Source organism: Leucoraja erinacea, chromosome 21 (genome assembly GCF_028641065.1).
Source record: "Leucoraja erinacea ecotype New England chromosome 21, Leri_hhj_1, whole genome shotgun sequence".
NCBI classification, from domain to species: Eukaryota; Metazoa; Chordata; class Chondrichthyes; order Rajiformes; family Rajidae; genus Leucoraja; species Leucoraja erinaceus.
The window spans coordinates 27,459,483-27,476,314 of NC_073397.1; the positions used below are offsets into that span (position 1 = coordinate 27,459,483).

The 16,832-nt window shown below is 40.2% G+C and overlaps 1 protein-coding gene across 1 annotated transcript in view; it reads left to right on the plus strand.

Annotated features, from left to right (window-relative positions):
• The first annotated feature begins 3,891 nt into the window (after positions 1 to 3,891).
• sall4 (spalt-like transcription factor 4) overlaps positions 3,892 to 16,832 on the plus strand; it is a 44,035-nt gene continuing 31,094 nt past the window's right edge. The window contains exon 1 of the mRNA XM_055652460.1: positions 3,892 to 4,206. Coding sequence (XP_055508435.1) covers positions 4,140 to 4,206 — 67 coding nt within the window. The 5' untranslated portion in view covers positions 3,892 to 4,139. The remainder of the gene's footprint in view (positions 4,207 to 16,832) is intronic.

Consider the following 16,832-nt stretch of genomic DNA (forward strand, 5'->3'; position numbering starts at 1 on the left):
GTTATTCGCAGCTCAGAGAGCCGTGACCCTCTCGCTTCCTGGGTCTGGCAGAGACTGAGTGAGGGACCACACATCTGGGTTTTATAGTCCCTCCCCCCTGCCGCCAGCGGGGGCAGCACAGAGAATGGGGAATTTAAATAAAAACATTAATATCTCTCTGATTTTTCATTGATAGGAAATATCCTCCGATTCTGGAAGGCGGAGGGGTGCTCTGAGCGAGGTGGCCAAAAATGACGGCCGTAGGTGGCGCCATTCTTTCGGAAATCACACCACAGCGAGCCAAAAGCGGTTAAGATCCGACTTTTAGTAATATAGATAATCTGCAATAAATAATCTGCAATAAAATTGAAACTCAAAGTGAAGGAGTGCTTTATTCTGCCACTAATACAGGGCTCGAAATTAGAGGTTGCCCAGTTGACAATGGCAACCTACAGTCCCGCCGGGCAACCTGAAAGCCATGCCACAGGCAAGCACCCGGGACACCTTTCGTTTAATTCTGAGCGGGGCCCTCTCTATCTCTCTATGTCTGTCACTTTCCGTCTCCACCCGCCATCCGTGTCCATGTCCATGTCCGTGTCTCACTCTCCACCCGCTCCTCATCCACCAGCATGGCCGGCCGCCCTGCACATGCGCACTGCCACTGCCACCAGTCGGCATCGGTCACTTTCTCCCTCCCTTTGCATTGAGGGAGATCTGGCCGCCATTGCTGTCTGGTCGCTGCCTCGCCGCGCCCACTGAAAACCAATGCAGAATCACTCGCTGGAGCTGGAATAACTCCCTGGATTAACTCTTGCTTCTTGGTTTCCTGGTCCTCCAAAAATATTCGAAATGGAATTTAAACAGAAGTGGACCCACTGCCACCAAACTCCAAACTCTGAAAAATAACAGCCTATTGCATTTTATCTGTTTATTTATTACGTGTATATATATATATGATCTATGGTATATAGACACAATGAACTTTTATCTCCTGTTCTGTATTATGTTTACATATTCTGTTGTGCTGTAGCAAGCAAGAATTTCATTGTCCTATCTGGGACACATGACAATAAAACTCTCTTGACTCTTGACTTGGACTGAAGCAAAAAAGGGTTCTTGGGGAAAAAAAGAGCTACCTTAAATTTAATTGCATCTGGTTGGGTACCTATAGTAGGGTGAAGACTACTCCATGCTTTCATTGTGCGGGGGAACTCCATGGAGCAGCCAGCATCTCTGGCTAGAAGAAATTGGGTGACATTTCGGGTAGAGACCCGTCTTTAGATTTCCTCTGGTTTTAGTGTTTTTAGTTTAATTTAAAGATACAGCATGGAAACAGGCCCTTCGGCCCACCAAGTCCACGACGACCACCGATCACCCGTACACTAGTTCTATCCCACACATTAGTGACGTGAGTCAAGAGTCAAGAGTGTTTTATTCTCTCACGTCCCCATTACAACAATGAAATCCTTACTTGCAGCAGCACAACAGAATATGTAAACATAGTACTCTGTAAACAATGTTATGAACAAGAAAACAAAACAGTGTATATTTATATATGAATATATAACTATACACACACACACTCACACACACACACACAATTGCCCTCCATGGATTAATAAAGTTATATCGTATAATATCGTGTGTGTAGGAAGGAACTGCAGATGCTGGTTTAAACTGAAGATAGACACAAAAAGCTGGAGTAACTCAACAGGTCAGACAGAATCTCTGGACAAAAGGAAAATATTACGTTTTGGGTTGGGTCTGAAAAAGGTTCCTGCACGCCTTTGGAATGTGGAAGGAAACAAGAGCACCCGGAGAAAACCCATGCACTCAAAGGGAAAAGGAGCAAATGCCATACAGACAGACCCATATTCAGGATCAATTCCGGGTCTCTGGCAATTTTAGGCAGCAACATTATGGCCAATGTATTGCCCCATAGTCTAGAACTGAATTAAAACATACAGTAGCTGTAAAGGGGATCATAGCGTCACTAAGAGATTTAAGACTGAAAATGGACAGTTTATATTTTTTTAGTAACCAAAGTTATCAACATATAATTTTTTGTGTGTTGGAAAATACACTGTGTTCGATCCTGTCGTCGGGCACTGTCTGTGTTGAATTTGCACATTCTCCCTGCAAGCATGTAGGTTTCCTCCCACATCCCAAAGATGCATTGTCTTTGTAAGTTAACTTGTCTCTGTAAAATTGCCCCTAATGTGTAGGGAGCGAGTGAGGAAAGTGAGATAACAGAACTTGTGTGAATGGGTAGACAAAAATGCTGGAGAAACTCAGCGGGTGAGGCAGCATCTATGGAGCGAAGGAAATAGGTGACGTTTCGGGTTGAGACCCTTCTTCAGACAGATGTGTGGGTGTGGGGGAGTGGGAAGAAGGAAGAGGCGGAGACAGTGGGCTGAGGGAGAGCTGGGAAGCGGAGGAGAAAGCAGGGACTACCTGAAATTGTAGAAGTCAATTTTCATACCGCTGGGATGTAAACTGCCCAAGCAAAATATAAGGTGCTGCTCCTCTAATTTATGGTGGGCCTCACTCTGGCCATGGGGAGGCCCAGGACAGAAAGGTCGGACTCGGAATGGGAGGGGGAGTTGAAGTGCAGAGCTGCCGGGAGATCAGGTTGGTTATTGCGAACTGAGTGCAGGTGTTGTGCGAAGCGATCGCCAAGCCTGCGCTTGGTCTCACCGAGGTTAATCATACGCTGAATAATCCAACTACATTTTTGTTTGGAAGTGGAAAGAAATAATAGAAATTGCATTCATTGCAACGTGTAAAAAGAAATGAGATACTGTATTGTAATTTTGCTGCATGTCATTGTGGTATATATCATGTTTTGATTGGTGAATATGTTTAGTTTGTGACTTTATTTGAAGCAGAAATAATATGTGAATGCTTTCATTGACCATAATTCTTACTGGTAACTACGCACTTCTTCCGAACACATTATTGCACGTATCATGCAAGCCGTCTTAAATGACCACCTAAACTGTCATTTAGAAACCTAAAAAGCTGCATAGGTTGCCCAGCTGGCAACAGGGAAAAATAGTTATGCGAAAACCCTTCCCTAATATATATATTATATGCTCTGTTGATATATATTATATATTTTTGTGTATGTATATATATTATGTGCAATTATGTATGTAAATATGCATATATATTCAAGATTATTATATATATATATATATATATATATATATATATTTATGTGTGTGTGTGTATATTGTGTGTGTATATATACATACGTGTGTGTGTGTGTGTGTTTATATCAATACACACAGGTAATCTGCAATAAAATTGAAACTCAAAGCAAAGGAGTGCTTTGCTCTGCCACATGTAAATCTGGCTGTTATATAAAATGTATTTATTATTGCATAACATGCAAAAATGAATGTTGCCGTGTAATGTTTAATTGCATACGTGACAATAAGTATCCATTGAATATGGGGAGAGAAGAAAAGGGAGGGAGAGGGGAGAGAGAGAGAGAGGAAGGGAGGGAGAGAGGGGGAGGGGGAGAGAGAGAGGGGAGGGGGGTGAGGGAGATAGAGGAAGTGGGAGAGAGAGAGGGAGAGGGGGGAGAGAGAGGTGGAGGGAGGGGGAGAGAGAGGGGGAGAGAGAGGGGGAGAGAGAGGGAGAGAGAGGGAAAGAGAGAGAGAGAGAGAGGGAGAGAGAGAGGGAGGGAGAGAGGGAGAGGAGGAGAGGAGAGGAGGAGAGGGAGAGAGAGGAGGAGGGGGAGAGAGAGGAGGAGGGAGGGGGGGGGGGGGGGAGAGAGAGAGGAGGGGGAGGGGGGAGAGAGGAGGAGGAGGAGGTGGAGAGGAGGAGGAGGGGGGAGAGAGGAGGAGGGGAGGAGGGTGGAGAGGAGGGCAGTGAGAGGTGTGCAGCTGGGCTGGTGCAGTACTACAGTCCCCAGAGTGCACCGTCCAGCGGGCACGCTTGTTTGCTCGCTCGCTCCCGCAGCCTACATACATTAGCCTAATGTGGGGGCGCTTGGAGCGGAGCCAATCCGCCGTCAGGAGGCGATGATAAATCGCAATGCATTATTGATAATCATAATTACCATGACACATGCGCACTCCACTTGATGGAGTAATTTGGCAACTCCAAGAATTTGTTTGATTTTTTTTGTATTTGTTACTGATGCATCTACCATGTCGCGTCGCAAGCAGGCGAAACCCCAGCACATCAACTCGGACGAACAGCTAATAGTTGCAAACGGTGAGTGCGTTCTATTTATATTTGTTTTTTAAGGTGAAAATGAAAAAAAATAACAGAGTTTCCAATTCATGTTTGATAGTTTATTTGATTGATCAACAGATTATTGGGGGAAAGAGAATATATGTGTGTGTGTGAGGGAGAGAGAGAGAGAGTTGTTTTTCCTCTTGGAAGGGATTGAGTGGCGCACCGCTGCTCACATCCCTTTGAACTGGTTATCAGATGCGAATATCAGCAAATATCCCCCGAAAAATCGGGATTGTTTCTTCAGTTTATCACTCAGGAGCGAACCTGGGATGGAATTGAGTGGAGTGGGGTGGGAGGGGGGAAAAAGTTGATCAGTTCTGTTTCGAAGGGTTGAGAGGGAGAGGGGAGAGAATGACCATTGCTTGTGCCCTTGCCATGGCCGGAGGGAGCAAGACCCGGGCTCTGACCACTGACCGGCTGAAAACACCTCGGAATAAAACCCGAGCAGCACATCCCTCTGCCCGTGTCCTCGCATTAAATTGACCCCCGTTCCCCCGTGTGTAATGATTGGGGTTTAGTTTTACTGCAAAAGGATTATTTTGGGGGGATATTTGACCCAATTATGGGACGGGTCTGGTGCGCACGCTTAGCGTGACTCACTCCTATTGATCGAGGTAGGTATAAATAGTTACAACATGTAACACAAAGAAGATACTATCTTATCTTGTCACAATTTTATTTCAAATTTTATTTTTCTCACTCTGTTACCTGCCCCTTGCTTATTTTGTAGTCATTTTAGGCTTTCCGCTGCTGGCTACCAGTTGATGTTACAACTTGGTTTGAAAGGTTGACTCTTGTGCTTCGCAAGGCACTATTCAAATGTGTAATAAAAGTTCCATGTAGCTTTTGTTTTGTTTTTTTTTAAGGGAGAAATAACGCTTTGAAAACTTTTTTTGGGGAAAAAAAAAACTTTATAGCCTCCCCGATTCATTCTGGTACTCTTCAGCATTTAGCTGGTTTTCCTAGCGAAGGTGGCTGTAGCTTTGTGTGTGTATGTATGTGTGTGTGTGTTGAGGAATAGGGCAAGATCGTGATCACCCTGGACTCCGAGCCATGACCTACAGCCATCTTTGATTTCCGACTTCCTACAGCCACTCAATGGACGCATTTGTTCTATTTTTTTAAAATGTCACAGAAGTTGCAGTTGAAATGCAGTGGATGTTCAGGTTAAAGGCTAACCGTTAAAAACGAGACCTGCGATACCTCTAGCCTGGAGACCAATCTGGATTTGCATGGTGCGATATTCGAACTTTAACTCGTAATACCCCGTTTTAAAACGGTTGCAACATAGTGTGATCAATTCTAGTGGATCGGTGTGAGATCAGTCTGAGTTAATATATCAATGATTCTTTCCAAAAAGCACGCACGCACTACCTTATTGTAAATAGTTCCCATGCTTAAAGGTGGGTGGGTATTCTTTGGGCCGTTCATCAACAATGCATGATTAAATCTTTCTAAATTGGTTTTTTTTTAAATGTAACTGCAGATTGTTTTAAAATGCGTTGATCATAAATGATTGATGGGGGCTAATTCGGAGCACGTGGAGCACTTTTGCATTGGTACATATCTGAGTGTTAAAACGTCCTAACTACGTTTAATGGTAATTATCTCAATGGCAGGATTCTTGCGACGATGTGGTGTGCGCATTTTACATATTTTTTCCCCCAAAGCCCATATGCGCAGGGAATATATTTTCCTGGCAAATTTATCAGCTGGTAAAACATTGCCACATTTGCCCCCATTTTCCCTCTGTAAGGGGGTTTATTTATATCTATGTAATGTAATACAGCTGTGGCCCATTAGTATTGCAGTTAATTGCTGGTGTGTGCAAGAACCAAGGATGGCCAGACTCACCAACACACTTTTTAATCATTTTGCTTGTAAAAGACTTGCACAAGGGTTATGTTGGTGGTAGAACTCTTTCTTCTCTTTCTCTTCCTCTCTCTTTTTCTCCCCCCTCCCCAAAAAAAAACATTTGTTATTGTCCAAATGCTTAACTATCCTGTGGCCCACCCATTGTTTGCAGTGGCAAATCCTTAAAGAAGCATTTTGAATGTTAATTTGTTCTGAAGAACCATTCTGTAACTTCTCCTCTGGTGCTTTACATCTTGTGTTCAGGTGGGGGGGATGGAATGGTGGTGCTGGTAAATATGTACTAACACATGGCACAAAAGCTTGCAAAACCCCTGGGTACCTCCCTGTCACAAAGAAGCTTAACTGCGCACTGGCTTTAAAAGCAGGAGCAATGCTCCTTCTCCCACTATATGCAATGGGCAGTATTGGCGTACAGAATGCTTTGAGGGAGATTGATATTGTTAAGGAAGAAGGGGGCTTGTGAGTTGTGGTTTAAGTGGTCATTCCTTTAATCTTCCAATTTGTGTCTTCAACTTAGCCCCACCACCCCAGCCCATCTATTCATGGGGTTTATTTATTTGATTTGTTTCTTTTTAAATCTATTATTTTAACTTTATTTGAAGATTAAAATTTAAATAGGATTTTGTACATAACAAAATATCTTTGGGGGAATACATTTGTATTTCCTCCCAATTCTAATGATGTAAACTGTCACATTTCAGTACATCGATAGAAAATAATGCTGTTGTGTTTACATTCTTGCCAAATTTGATTAATTGGTTCAATAAACTGAAAACATTACAAACGGGACAAGCACTGAGAAAGTTTTATTACTAACTTGATTTATGTGCTAATCGTTATTTGTTAATTGGCAAAGATGAAAATACAAAGTAACAAAATATTTCGATTGAAGCCAACAATCTAGGTAGCAGTGCAGATGTATATATTGAGATTGGCAGCATGGTATAAAATATAATGCATCTTTTGTCAGTTTTGACAGTGTCCCAGTTCTGTAATAGATTATCTGCTTTTATAAGTGCTAATTTTTCTGCAATTGTGCTAAATTAATCTTTGACCACTTTTTAAGACTTAAACAACATTTTCCCCTCTTCTGTGCTTGGTTTTCACCACACATGGAATTCATTATTTTACTTGGAAGATTGAAGTGTAAATAAAGTGAATGTCGGATTGAGCTAAAATGCACCAATGCACAAATACATTTCCAGCCAGAAATATGAATATTGACCACATTTACAGTAATGTTGCACGTTTGTGAACAGTTTTCCAATTTACAGTATGTTAATTTCCACTGCGATCACTTTTTGATAAATCTTTCATCGTCGTTCTTTCCTGGAAGAAAGTGCTTCAATTAAGGTGAATGCATGAGCTGCGCAGTGTGAAGATGTGATTAAAGGGACAAACGGCTTTTTAATTTTGATCAATAATCATCTTGGGGAAATTGACGAATGTGTGTGTAAATTTTGTTCTTGCATTTTAATTAAGTATCCCTGGTCCGTCCAGTGAAAAGCAGGAGGGGGGTGGAGTGGAGGTGGTGAGTGAGAAGAATGGACATTCAGAGTGTAGGGGAGGAATTTTGGATGAACTATATTCAGTGATTCGCAAATGATTTATTTCTTTAAAAATGTGTATTTATTGGAATTTTTCAAAAGTTTGATGTGATATGTGGATAAATACATTTTCACCACCCAATTATTACTAAGAATATTGGGGCTTTGAGATGCAACAGTGTGAATCAAACATTTCGGCTCCATATAGCTTTTACAATAGTAATTTACTATGAAAGATGTTTGCTTTATTTAACTCCTTTACGATCATGTTTTTCAACTATGCACAAATCCTCGTTGGAAGAAAAGTTGTCATCAAACATGTCTCCCAGAAATGTTGTTGGGTCATTTTTTTTACAGTTGAAAGGGTCAAGACTGGAATAAATGGATTTGAATGGAAATACTAATATTTGCGAGACTATATGAGAATGGTTTTTAATGTAATTGAGACCAATATGTTGCTCGCAATAGGAAACGGAAACATGGCCCTATGCTTGCTTATAACAAAATGCCTTGCTGATTGTTATTCAGTACTTGCAAATCAGCTCTCGGTAATTAAAAAAAAAAAAGTCACTTAAAAAAAGAGCTTCTTTACCTCACAGCTTAAAGGAAATGTTAGCTCATTGTTGCACAATTCATTACTATTTTTGTGATCAATTTAATGTATGATCCTTGTGGTTGGGGTGCTGGGTAGGTTTTGGAGGAATATTTCAAAAATGGTCATAAAAATTTGTGACCTTGAGCCATTTCTTTGCTACCTTTTGGGTGCATGGAGTAGTAAGTGTGGCATATTTTTGCTTCCTCTCCTTTCCAGCGAGGGAAATGCCAAAAATTGATCTTTAGCATTCTCTATCTTATTTGAAACTTTGCAGTACTCTCAGGGATATTTATTGGTGTGTCTTTGTTTTGTTTTTGTTTCTTTGAAATTAATTTATGTACTTCTCCAGATTGCACATAAACAGCCCATCCCGGAAAACCAGTGGTGCAATATATCCCATCTTTCACTTGGAATGTCAGTTACCAGGATGCAGCACAAAATTTTTCATAATATAATTTAATTTTTAATTTGATTGTGTACAATTTAACATGGTTCTATCAAAATAAAGCGTGTGTTTTGATGCAGGAGCTTTACTCAAAGCTGGGGAGAAAAGGAAAATAACTAGTTTTAAATGTGTTCAAAATTATGTGCATGAGAAGTATATGATTTTGAAGAGTTGAGTGAAAAAGGGGTAAACTGCCAGGGTTAAGATTGCTTGTAGACTTGAAAAATGCAAAGTAATAATTTCCATTTTACTGAGCAAATGTAAATGGGGAAATATTTCAGAGTTCCCTCTCGGCGACATTAATTGATTGGGAAATGCAAAGAGCCCAGAAATTTGTCCTTGTAGATTAAATTTTGAGACTACTTGTATTTCTTGTTCTGCACCTATCAATGCAACTTCCAGACTATTCCTTATGCTGTTTTATCTTTCTCCATCAGATGAGAAATGGAATGTTGGTTTGGATGTTAAATATTCAGTTGTCTCTATTGTTAAAATTGTTCCATGTAAATTGTCTGAGCAGATTTGTTATAAAACTCAGTGATTGTAGAGTGTATATCCTGCATCACTCTTCCATTGTTTTCTATCTAACCAACCATGTTGAAGTAAATAGATTATTGGAAATGTGAAATGTAAATGTTTTTCTAAAAGATTATTAGGCTGTGGGACTTCCACCATCTAAAAGTTGTGTGTTTTTATTAAAGGTTTGAGATTGTCCTGAATCTCAATAGAATTATATCCAAAGTGCACTGAAAACATTTCTTGTTTGTTCATTGTCTCTTAATTTGATGGAGTGGATCACCCTTGAGCCTGGGGAAAGGAAAATAAGTTGCCGTAAGGCTTCATTTCAGTCTTTCTTTTAAAAACTAATTGACACAAATGATTATTGGAAGACGTGTTGACATCATTCTGATCCTTCTCTGCTTTCGTTGGAGGCTGACCTAACCAAGAATGGATATATTTTCTCAATTTTTATCTTATTCTGGAAATTTAAAGCTTGGGAAAGTTTTAAAGCTTGGGGAGACCTTTTCTTTTTCCTTTTTAAATTGATATGCTGAATTTGTAATTCTGCATGAAATGTTGCAGCTTGTGGTGGACCAACAGAAAACTTTTCTTAAATATAGGGTATAATTCTGACCACTTGCAATGGATCCAAAGACCATAGAAAAGATTTGTTAATGTACTTTTAAATTATTTTTAAGGATGAAAAGTGATGTCAGTAATCAGTTTGAAATATTTGTGTTAGTCAGGTTATGGATCTAGTGGTGGAAAAAAGTTTCATGGAATGATGCCGTTTTTTAATTGCCTGTAGAAATGCATGTTTATGTTGTTTTAATGTTAGCACAGAACTGTCTATAACTCTCAAACCAATCCCAATAGTTTCCTGTCCATATTAATCCAACCCAAAATTGCCATGGAGATGTACACCAAATGGTCTATAAAACTAATTGGTTTATGCAGAGCCTATAAATTGTTACAACTGGCAATTCCCAGAAGAGTATGTGGGAGATTTTCTTTCAAAGAATAGGTATGGTTTGTATTTTAACATTTAGTCTAAGTACGAAAGGGAAGTTAGTGTTCAGTTCTAACCACAGGTGCTAGTAGTTGTAATTTGATGGGCCTGTTTTCAGCTGTGGGTAAATAGTAGGCAAAGCTTGTGCATGTCTTAGTTTTCCTTTCCGTGACATATAGTACATGAGATTTCTACAAGAGCACCAACATCTTCATGAAACTGCTGATGTAACCTTTGCCTTCTTGGGCCCACTGGGTGGCAAGTTGATGTCAAGCTAACAATTAGGGCTTCCAAGCAATTGACCTTGGCAGCAGGGTTTTGCGTTGTTTAGTTTACTGTTAACACCACGGTAGTGTTAAGCATGACTTTGAATAGCCTGTTTACCAACTAAAGCTTATTGGTGGATATACATGTATATTGGAAGTGGTTACCAGAAGCATCCAATTTTAGAGTGAATTGGTTTATCTTGTGTGGGTAGTACATTTTCCTTAGTACGAACACGAGTTGGAAATACACAGGGTCTTCATTGTTTCCAATTCCCTTTTTTCGAAGAAGGTATTTCATCAAGTCATTCAGCATCTGTTGGAAGCTTTTTTTGAAAAATAAGTTCTCATCAGTCTTTAAAAAGAAAGTTTTTGTCTTGAGCCTCATTGATGTAAGTGTCCACCAAGTGAGGATGAAAGTGCTTTGGATTAAAGAACTAAATGGCTCGTGTTGAGTAACTGCAAGCAACATTTAACCTTCAATTCTTCAGTAACTTTACTGCAACTTAAAATATCCTAGGTAAATCATGAAAAATGTGAATATTTAGTAATGGTTTATCCAAAATTACGAGCATCTTCAGAAATGCTTGTAATTTTCTTGCACTTTTATGACTAATTTTCTTGCACTTTTATGACTGTAATCTTTTTTTTGAGTCATTAATATTTTTGTGCTTATTGTATAAATTGTTTTGCAAGCTTCCATAGGAGTAAAACAAAACTACAGCTTGTTATTGGTTTTATCCAAATTGTATCATTCACACCCACTCATAATAAATTGAACTGCTTTTATATTGGGGTTAGTGCTATGTTTGGACAAGAGTAGCCACCCTAGATTAGACTAGATGCACCAAACCTGACTGGTGGCAATGTTGTTTCTCTCCTGGCAGTCATAGCCATGATAAATTCCACTTGTGTTTGCCCTTAACTGTGAACTACATCAGAAGCTGACAGTCTGAAGAAGGGTCTCAACCCCGAATCGTCACCTATTTCTTTTCTCCAGGGATGCTGTCTGCCCCTTGAGTTACTCCAGCATTTTGTGTCTATGAACCCGTTGACTAACAATATTTAAAAAAAAAACACACACACTTTTGCACAAACATACCACATTATATCAGCTGCATCATACAGGCCAGAAAGTCTCAAGCTTGATTCTTGGCCAGTGCTGCTATAACTAAAGATGGTACCATTTGCTATATCATAGCTGGGCAAGGTAGAGAAAATAAATTATAGGGCTTTGATTTTTTTTTTCCCCTCTGGTTTTGAGTGAATTTTGCTATAAATAGGATGTAGCTGACTGATTGGGCTTTGGGCCGGTTTTTTTTGTACTGTACTGGTGAAGAGTAGCCTGGAGCCCCCCTACTGTTGCACTCGTATGAAGAATGATTACATTTGAATCAAGTGAGGCACTAGAGTCTGCCAGCAGCTGTGGAAGTACATCTCAGCTGGAGTCACTCCACCAAGGAGAGTGGGAGGTAAGCGAATCAACAAAATAAATAATTTAAACTTGGAGTTTCTAAAGTTTCAAAAAGTTCAGTAATCCCTCTGCTGCCTCAACCTAGGCTCGTCAGTCACGTTCGCCCATCACTGATCTCCATCTGGCCATTGCCAGCAAGGGGATTGTTTGTTTTTAATTTTCAGCTTTGTTTTTAAACCCAATTGCTATCTCTCTAATCTTCTTCAACCCCCTGATATCTTCCAGATTCCAACCTATTAGACCACCTTTCACCACCATCGACAACTGTGTCTTCTGCAGTGGAATCCATAGTATCTCTACCTCCTTGTAAGGGGGATCCTTAAAACCTCTTTGCCCATGCATTTGGCTACCTGTCTTTACTTTATTTCCTGCCTCAATATCAACATTTTTATGGTCCTGCAAAGTACTTTGGAACATTTTAGCATCACAAAGGCATTGCACAAAAGCTGATTGCCATAACATTTTCATGTTTTCCCGCATTCCCCAATTCTAATTTTTGTGATTAAAGTAAAGGATATCAAGTAATTTTCATTTTGGTACCAAGTGCTCCCAACACTGCCAGGAAAGCAGGGGAGTAAACTCTCCAGGTTTGCTGCAATGTTTTAATGATGTGCTTTTGGTTTCTACACCAGCTATGCATGAGATTATTTCATGTGGAATAATTTTATACTGCAGCATTAATACAGCTAGAAACTAAATTGATACTGACAACCTGTACAGTGCATCGTTGCACCCTGCATTTCCCTTTTGAGAAAAGGAGCTGTGAATGTTCTTTCAGGCTGCAATATCAAAAGTGTTGACATGAGAGACTGCAGATGCTGGAATCTTGAGCAAAATGGAAAATGCTGGAGGAACTCAATGGGCCAGGTAGCATCTAGGGAGGGGATGGACAGGCCACATATCCGGTCGACTTAATCAGACTGAAGAAGGATCACAACCCGAAATGGCTGTTGTCCATTCCCTCCCCAGATGCTACTGGACCTACTGAGTTCCTCCAATAATTTCATAATTGAATCTAATTGTATGTTTCTAAACGTCATGATTATATTCATATTTCTGGATACTTTTGTACTATTTGCTTGACTTGGGTGCCCTCCTGTGTTAATCCTAATAGTTGCAGTTATTGTGCAACTGGTGTGCAAGTAAAGCAGATGTTTACCAGAGAGCTTTCAGTACTCTGCCCCAATAGGTGATTCAGTCTCCATTTGAGATTTAAGTTTAGTTTTTGACAGTATATTATGGTGACTGTTAATCTTCTAATTTCACTTTCTAAATTGATAGAACGTGCTAACATTTAGAATACCTCTGCTGGATGAACAAATGGGATGCAAGTGCCAATTTACTTTTGTGCCATTTAAGTACGGTTGATTTTGGGTGCAGGCAATGTATCAGTATGAAACATCAAGATAGAAAATGCAAGCATGTAGTTCAGGCAGTACCGCTATATGGTTAGCACTTCTTGTATTCTGAAGTGCCATTTAGTCATTGGTCCTGGCTTTGCTAACTGCAGTAATGTGCTTTCTGTATTAATTTTGCATTTAAAAAAACAAAACAAAATTGAGCACTTAAAGCTAAAAGGGGGCAGGGGCACAATAGGAAGGGGAGTTGAATTCAATACTGCTAAATCGGGTGACAGAAATCGAAAAGCATTGTTGGCCTGATTTATTAAATCATCTGAATCCTAAGTGACAGTTATCATAAATGCAAGTTGCCTGAGGCTGGGCGAGGTGTTGACAAGGTCTCAAATGGGGAAATGAGAGCAATTCCACTGGAATTTTCCTTGCTACTCTTTCCTCCCTTCTTTCCCCCCCCCCCCCCCCCCCCCCCCCCTTGGATTGTCGCACTATTTTCACTCCTGAGTCATTTCAGAATTCGGAGTATAAATTTTAAATCCTAGTCCTTTCAGAAATGTTTCTCGCTACTAATTTAGCAACTCAAATTACCTGAGGAGTTGATGTTTCTTTTAATAATTGAGCTTGTTTTAAAAACTTGAATGTTGTCCAGTTATGTTTCAAGTGTTTCCCCCCCCCCCCCCCCCACTCCGGCAAACTATTTTTCCTTGGAGTGTTGTGTTCCCGCTGTAAGTGCAGTGTATGCTATTTAAACTGTTAGTTTGAACAACTTTTTAATTGTTCCACGGGTTGACTAAATATAATGCTGCCCTTATCTTCACATCGGCTCTGTTGAAATCACTTAATGCTTTTTGTCTTAATACCATTTGGCAACAGTTGGATCTCAAATCCCTGCTGAGTTTGGTGCATTCCCAACATTTATTGGATTACAGGATGCTTGGAGATTACATTCTTGAAATTCTAGGATCTAGATAGAATGGAAGGGGGACAATGATGTTTTCTTCTTTTGAATTTTCTTTTTGATTTTTTCTTCTATGCCCTCAGTGGTCTAATTAAACATTGACATTGGCTAGAGGTAATACATTTTAGACTTAATTGTTAAACTGTAGAATGAGCATTTTGCTTGTTATTGGAAAAGTGCACTATTGGTTAATTGGTTAAAGCCAGGCATGCTCACATTTCGGAAAGCAACCTGTATTATTAGAGAGTGTTTGACCTCTGTGTGAAGTGGAGCGTGAAACACTGGTCAGTGCTACGCTGTGTCTGCTACTCTCATCCATAAAAATCAAAACTTATTTATGATGGCAGCAAGTGTTCTTTGCTTTTGGTTTACTTCAATCCATTTGGCTGTTTTTGAATGGTTGCCTTGCAAGTGACTTGCAAGTTTGAGGTGACTAATGTATTCTTGCTTGGTAACTTGTTGAAGTAATATAATTGGGGGCATAGTTATCAAGCAGCATATCAAAAACTTGGCGGTAAAAAATCATGCTTAAAATATTTGAACATGAACTTGCAATATTTGAGCTGTTTACAATGCAAAGATCTTGGTGAAATGGATGATTTCTCTTTTCTACTGTACTTCTATAATCTGCCAATGACAATATACAGCCTCCCTCTCAGGAAAAGACTACTACTTTTAAACTCCAGGTTTTAATTGCTTCAAGGTTTAATGCATCTTAAGAATGAGCTTTCCATTGTGAGACCTGCTGCTGTTCTGCTCTGCACTGGATTGATGTGTACTGTAAAAGACCACAATATGGCATGTCCGTTCTACTTGACTGTTTCTAAATCAATGAATTGCTTTAATTTATTTGACCTTATCTGAGAAATCAGAGCTAACAAGGACCTGAAAGGCAGCTTCTAGCGAGCGTAAGAACACTGATTACAATCTGTACAGGAAATTCGGAGAGCCTCACTAATGAGACAAAGACAACTGTTTCTTCTCAGGCTTTTAACTTGCTTACGGAGTTCAGCTGCTTTCTTCTCAGCTCTGTTTGTAAGTATATATTGGGGAACTAAGGACTTGAATGTGGTATCTTGTTACAAGAGGTTAACAGGAAGTATGTTTTACTGGTCAGCTTTAGTGTCGTGCATGAGTGAAATGAACAGTGATGTACTAACTGTTAGTGAATGGTAAAGTTTTGTCAGAGTGGGGAGGCACTTATTGTGGTGGGGGGGGGGGGGGGGGGGGGGAGAAGAGGAAGACAGGAGTGCTGTTAGTGCAGTGGCTGGAATATCTCTTGCATGTCTAAACGGCCTGCTTTTAATTTACGTATAATTGGACAATTTGTTTAACACATTTGATCATATTCTGGCAACTATATGATTAAGGTAGGCAAAAGTGCTGGAGAAACTCAGCGGGTACAGCAGCATCTATGGAGCAAAGGAAATGGGCAACGTTTTGGGCCAAAACCCTTCTTCAGGTTCTTTGCTCTATTTTCCTATTTCCTTCGCTCCGTGGATGCTGCTACACCCGCTGAGTTTCTCCAGCACTTTTGTCTACCTTCGATTTTCCAGCATCTGCAGTTCCTTCTTAAAAACTATATGATTAATACATCAATCATTAAATCTGCATAATGTCTGATTCCATTTTGGGGAAATCTTGTAAAATGGTTCTGTTTCCCGGGTTGATGTCAAATTTTCTTCCCACCATTGACGACTTTGCTGGATTCAGTTCCTTGTGTCCTCTGGTTCTTGACTCTCAGAAATGCATTTTTTTTTTTTTTTTAAATTGTTAGTCAAGTTTGCAAGTATTGTAAAATTGCTGCAAATGGCATGTTGATAGGAGATTGATTTATTTCAGTTCTTGCCTTGTCAATATATGCGCATATCCAGGTCAACTTATTGCCCAGTGATCAGGAGTGACAATGCTTGGCTATGGTTTTCCTCCCCCTTCTCACAAGGGTAAGGCATAGAAACCAAAGCTAATGTTAACATAGACAATAGGTGCAGGGGTAGGCCGCTTGGCCCTTCGAGCCAGCACCACCATTCAATATGATCATGGCTGATCATCCAAAATGAGTACCCCGTTAATTTTCTTTCCCCATATCCCTTGATTCCTTTAGAACTAAGAGCTATATCTAACTCTCTCTTGAACATCATCTACTTGACAAAAGGTAGTGGATAACTTCAAGCCACCTGTAAATGGTTTTGTTAGTTTAAAGTTACAGCATGGAAACAGGCCATTTGGCCCACTGATCCCACACTGACTGCCGATCATCCCTTCACTCTATTATGTTATCTCACTTTCCCTCTCCCTGCATGTGAGGGGAAATTTACAGAGGCCAGTTAACCTACAAACCCGCTTGTCTTTGGGATATGGGAGGAAACTGGAGCACCCGGAGGAAACCCACACGGTCACAGGGAGAACGATCAAACTCCACACAGACAGCTCAGCTCCCACGGTCAGGATGGACGCCTGGTATGTGGTGCTGTGAGGCAGTAGCCCTACCAGCTGTGCCACTTCAGCTGTATGTGTTTGGGCCACATCCCTGTAAAGACCTTTCCAATCCATGTACCTGTCCAAACGTATTTTAAATGT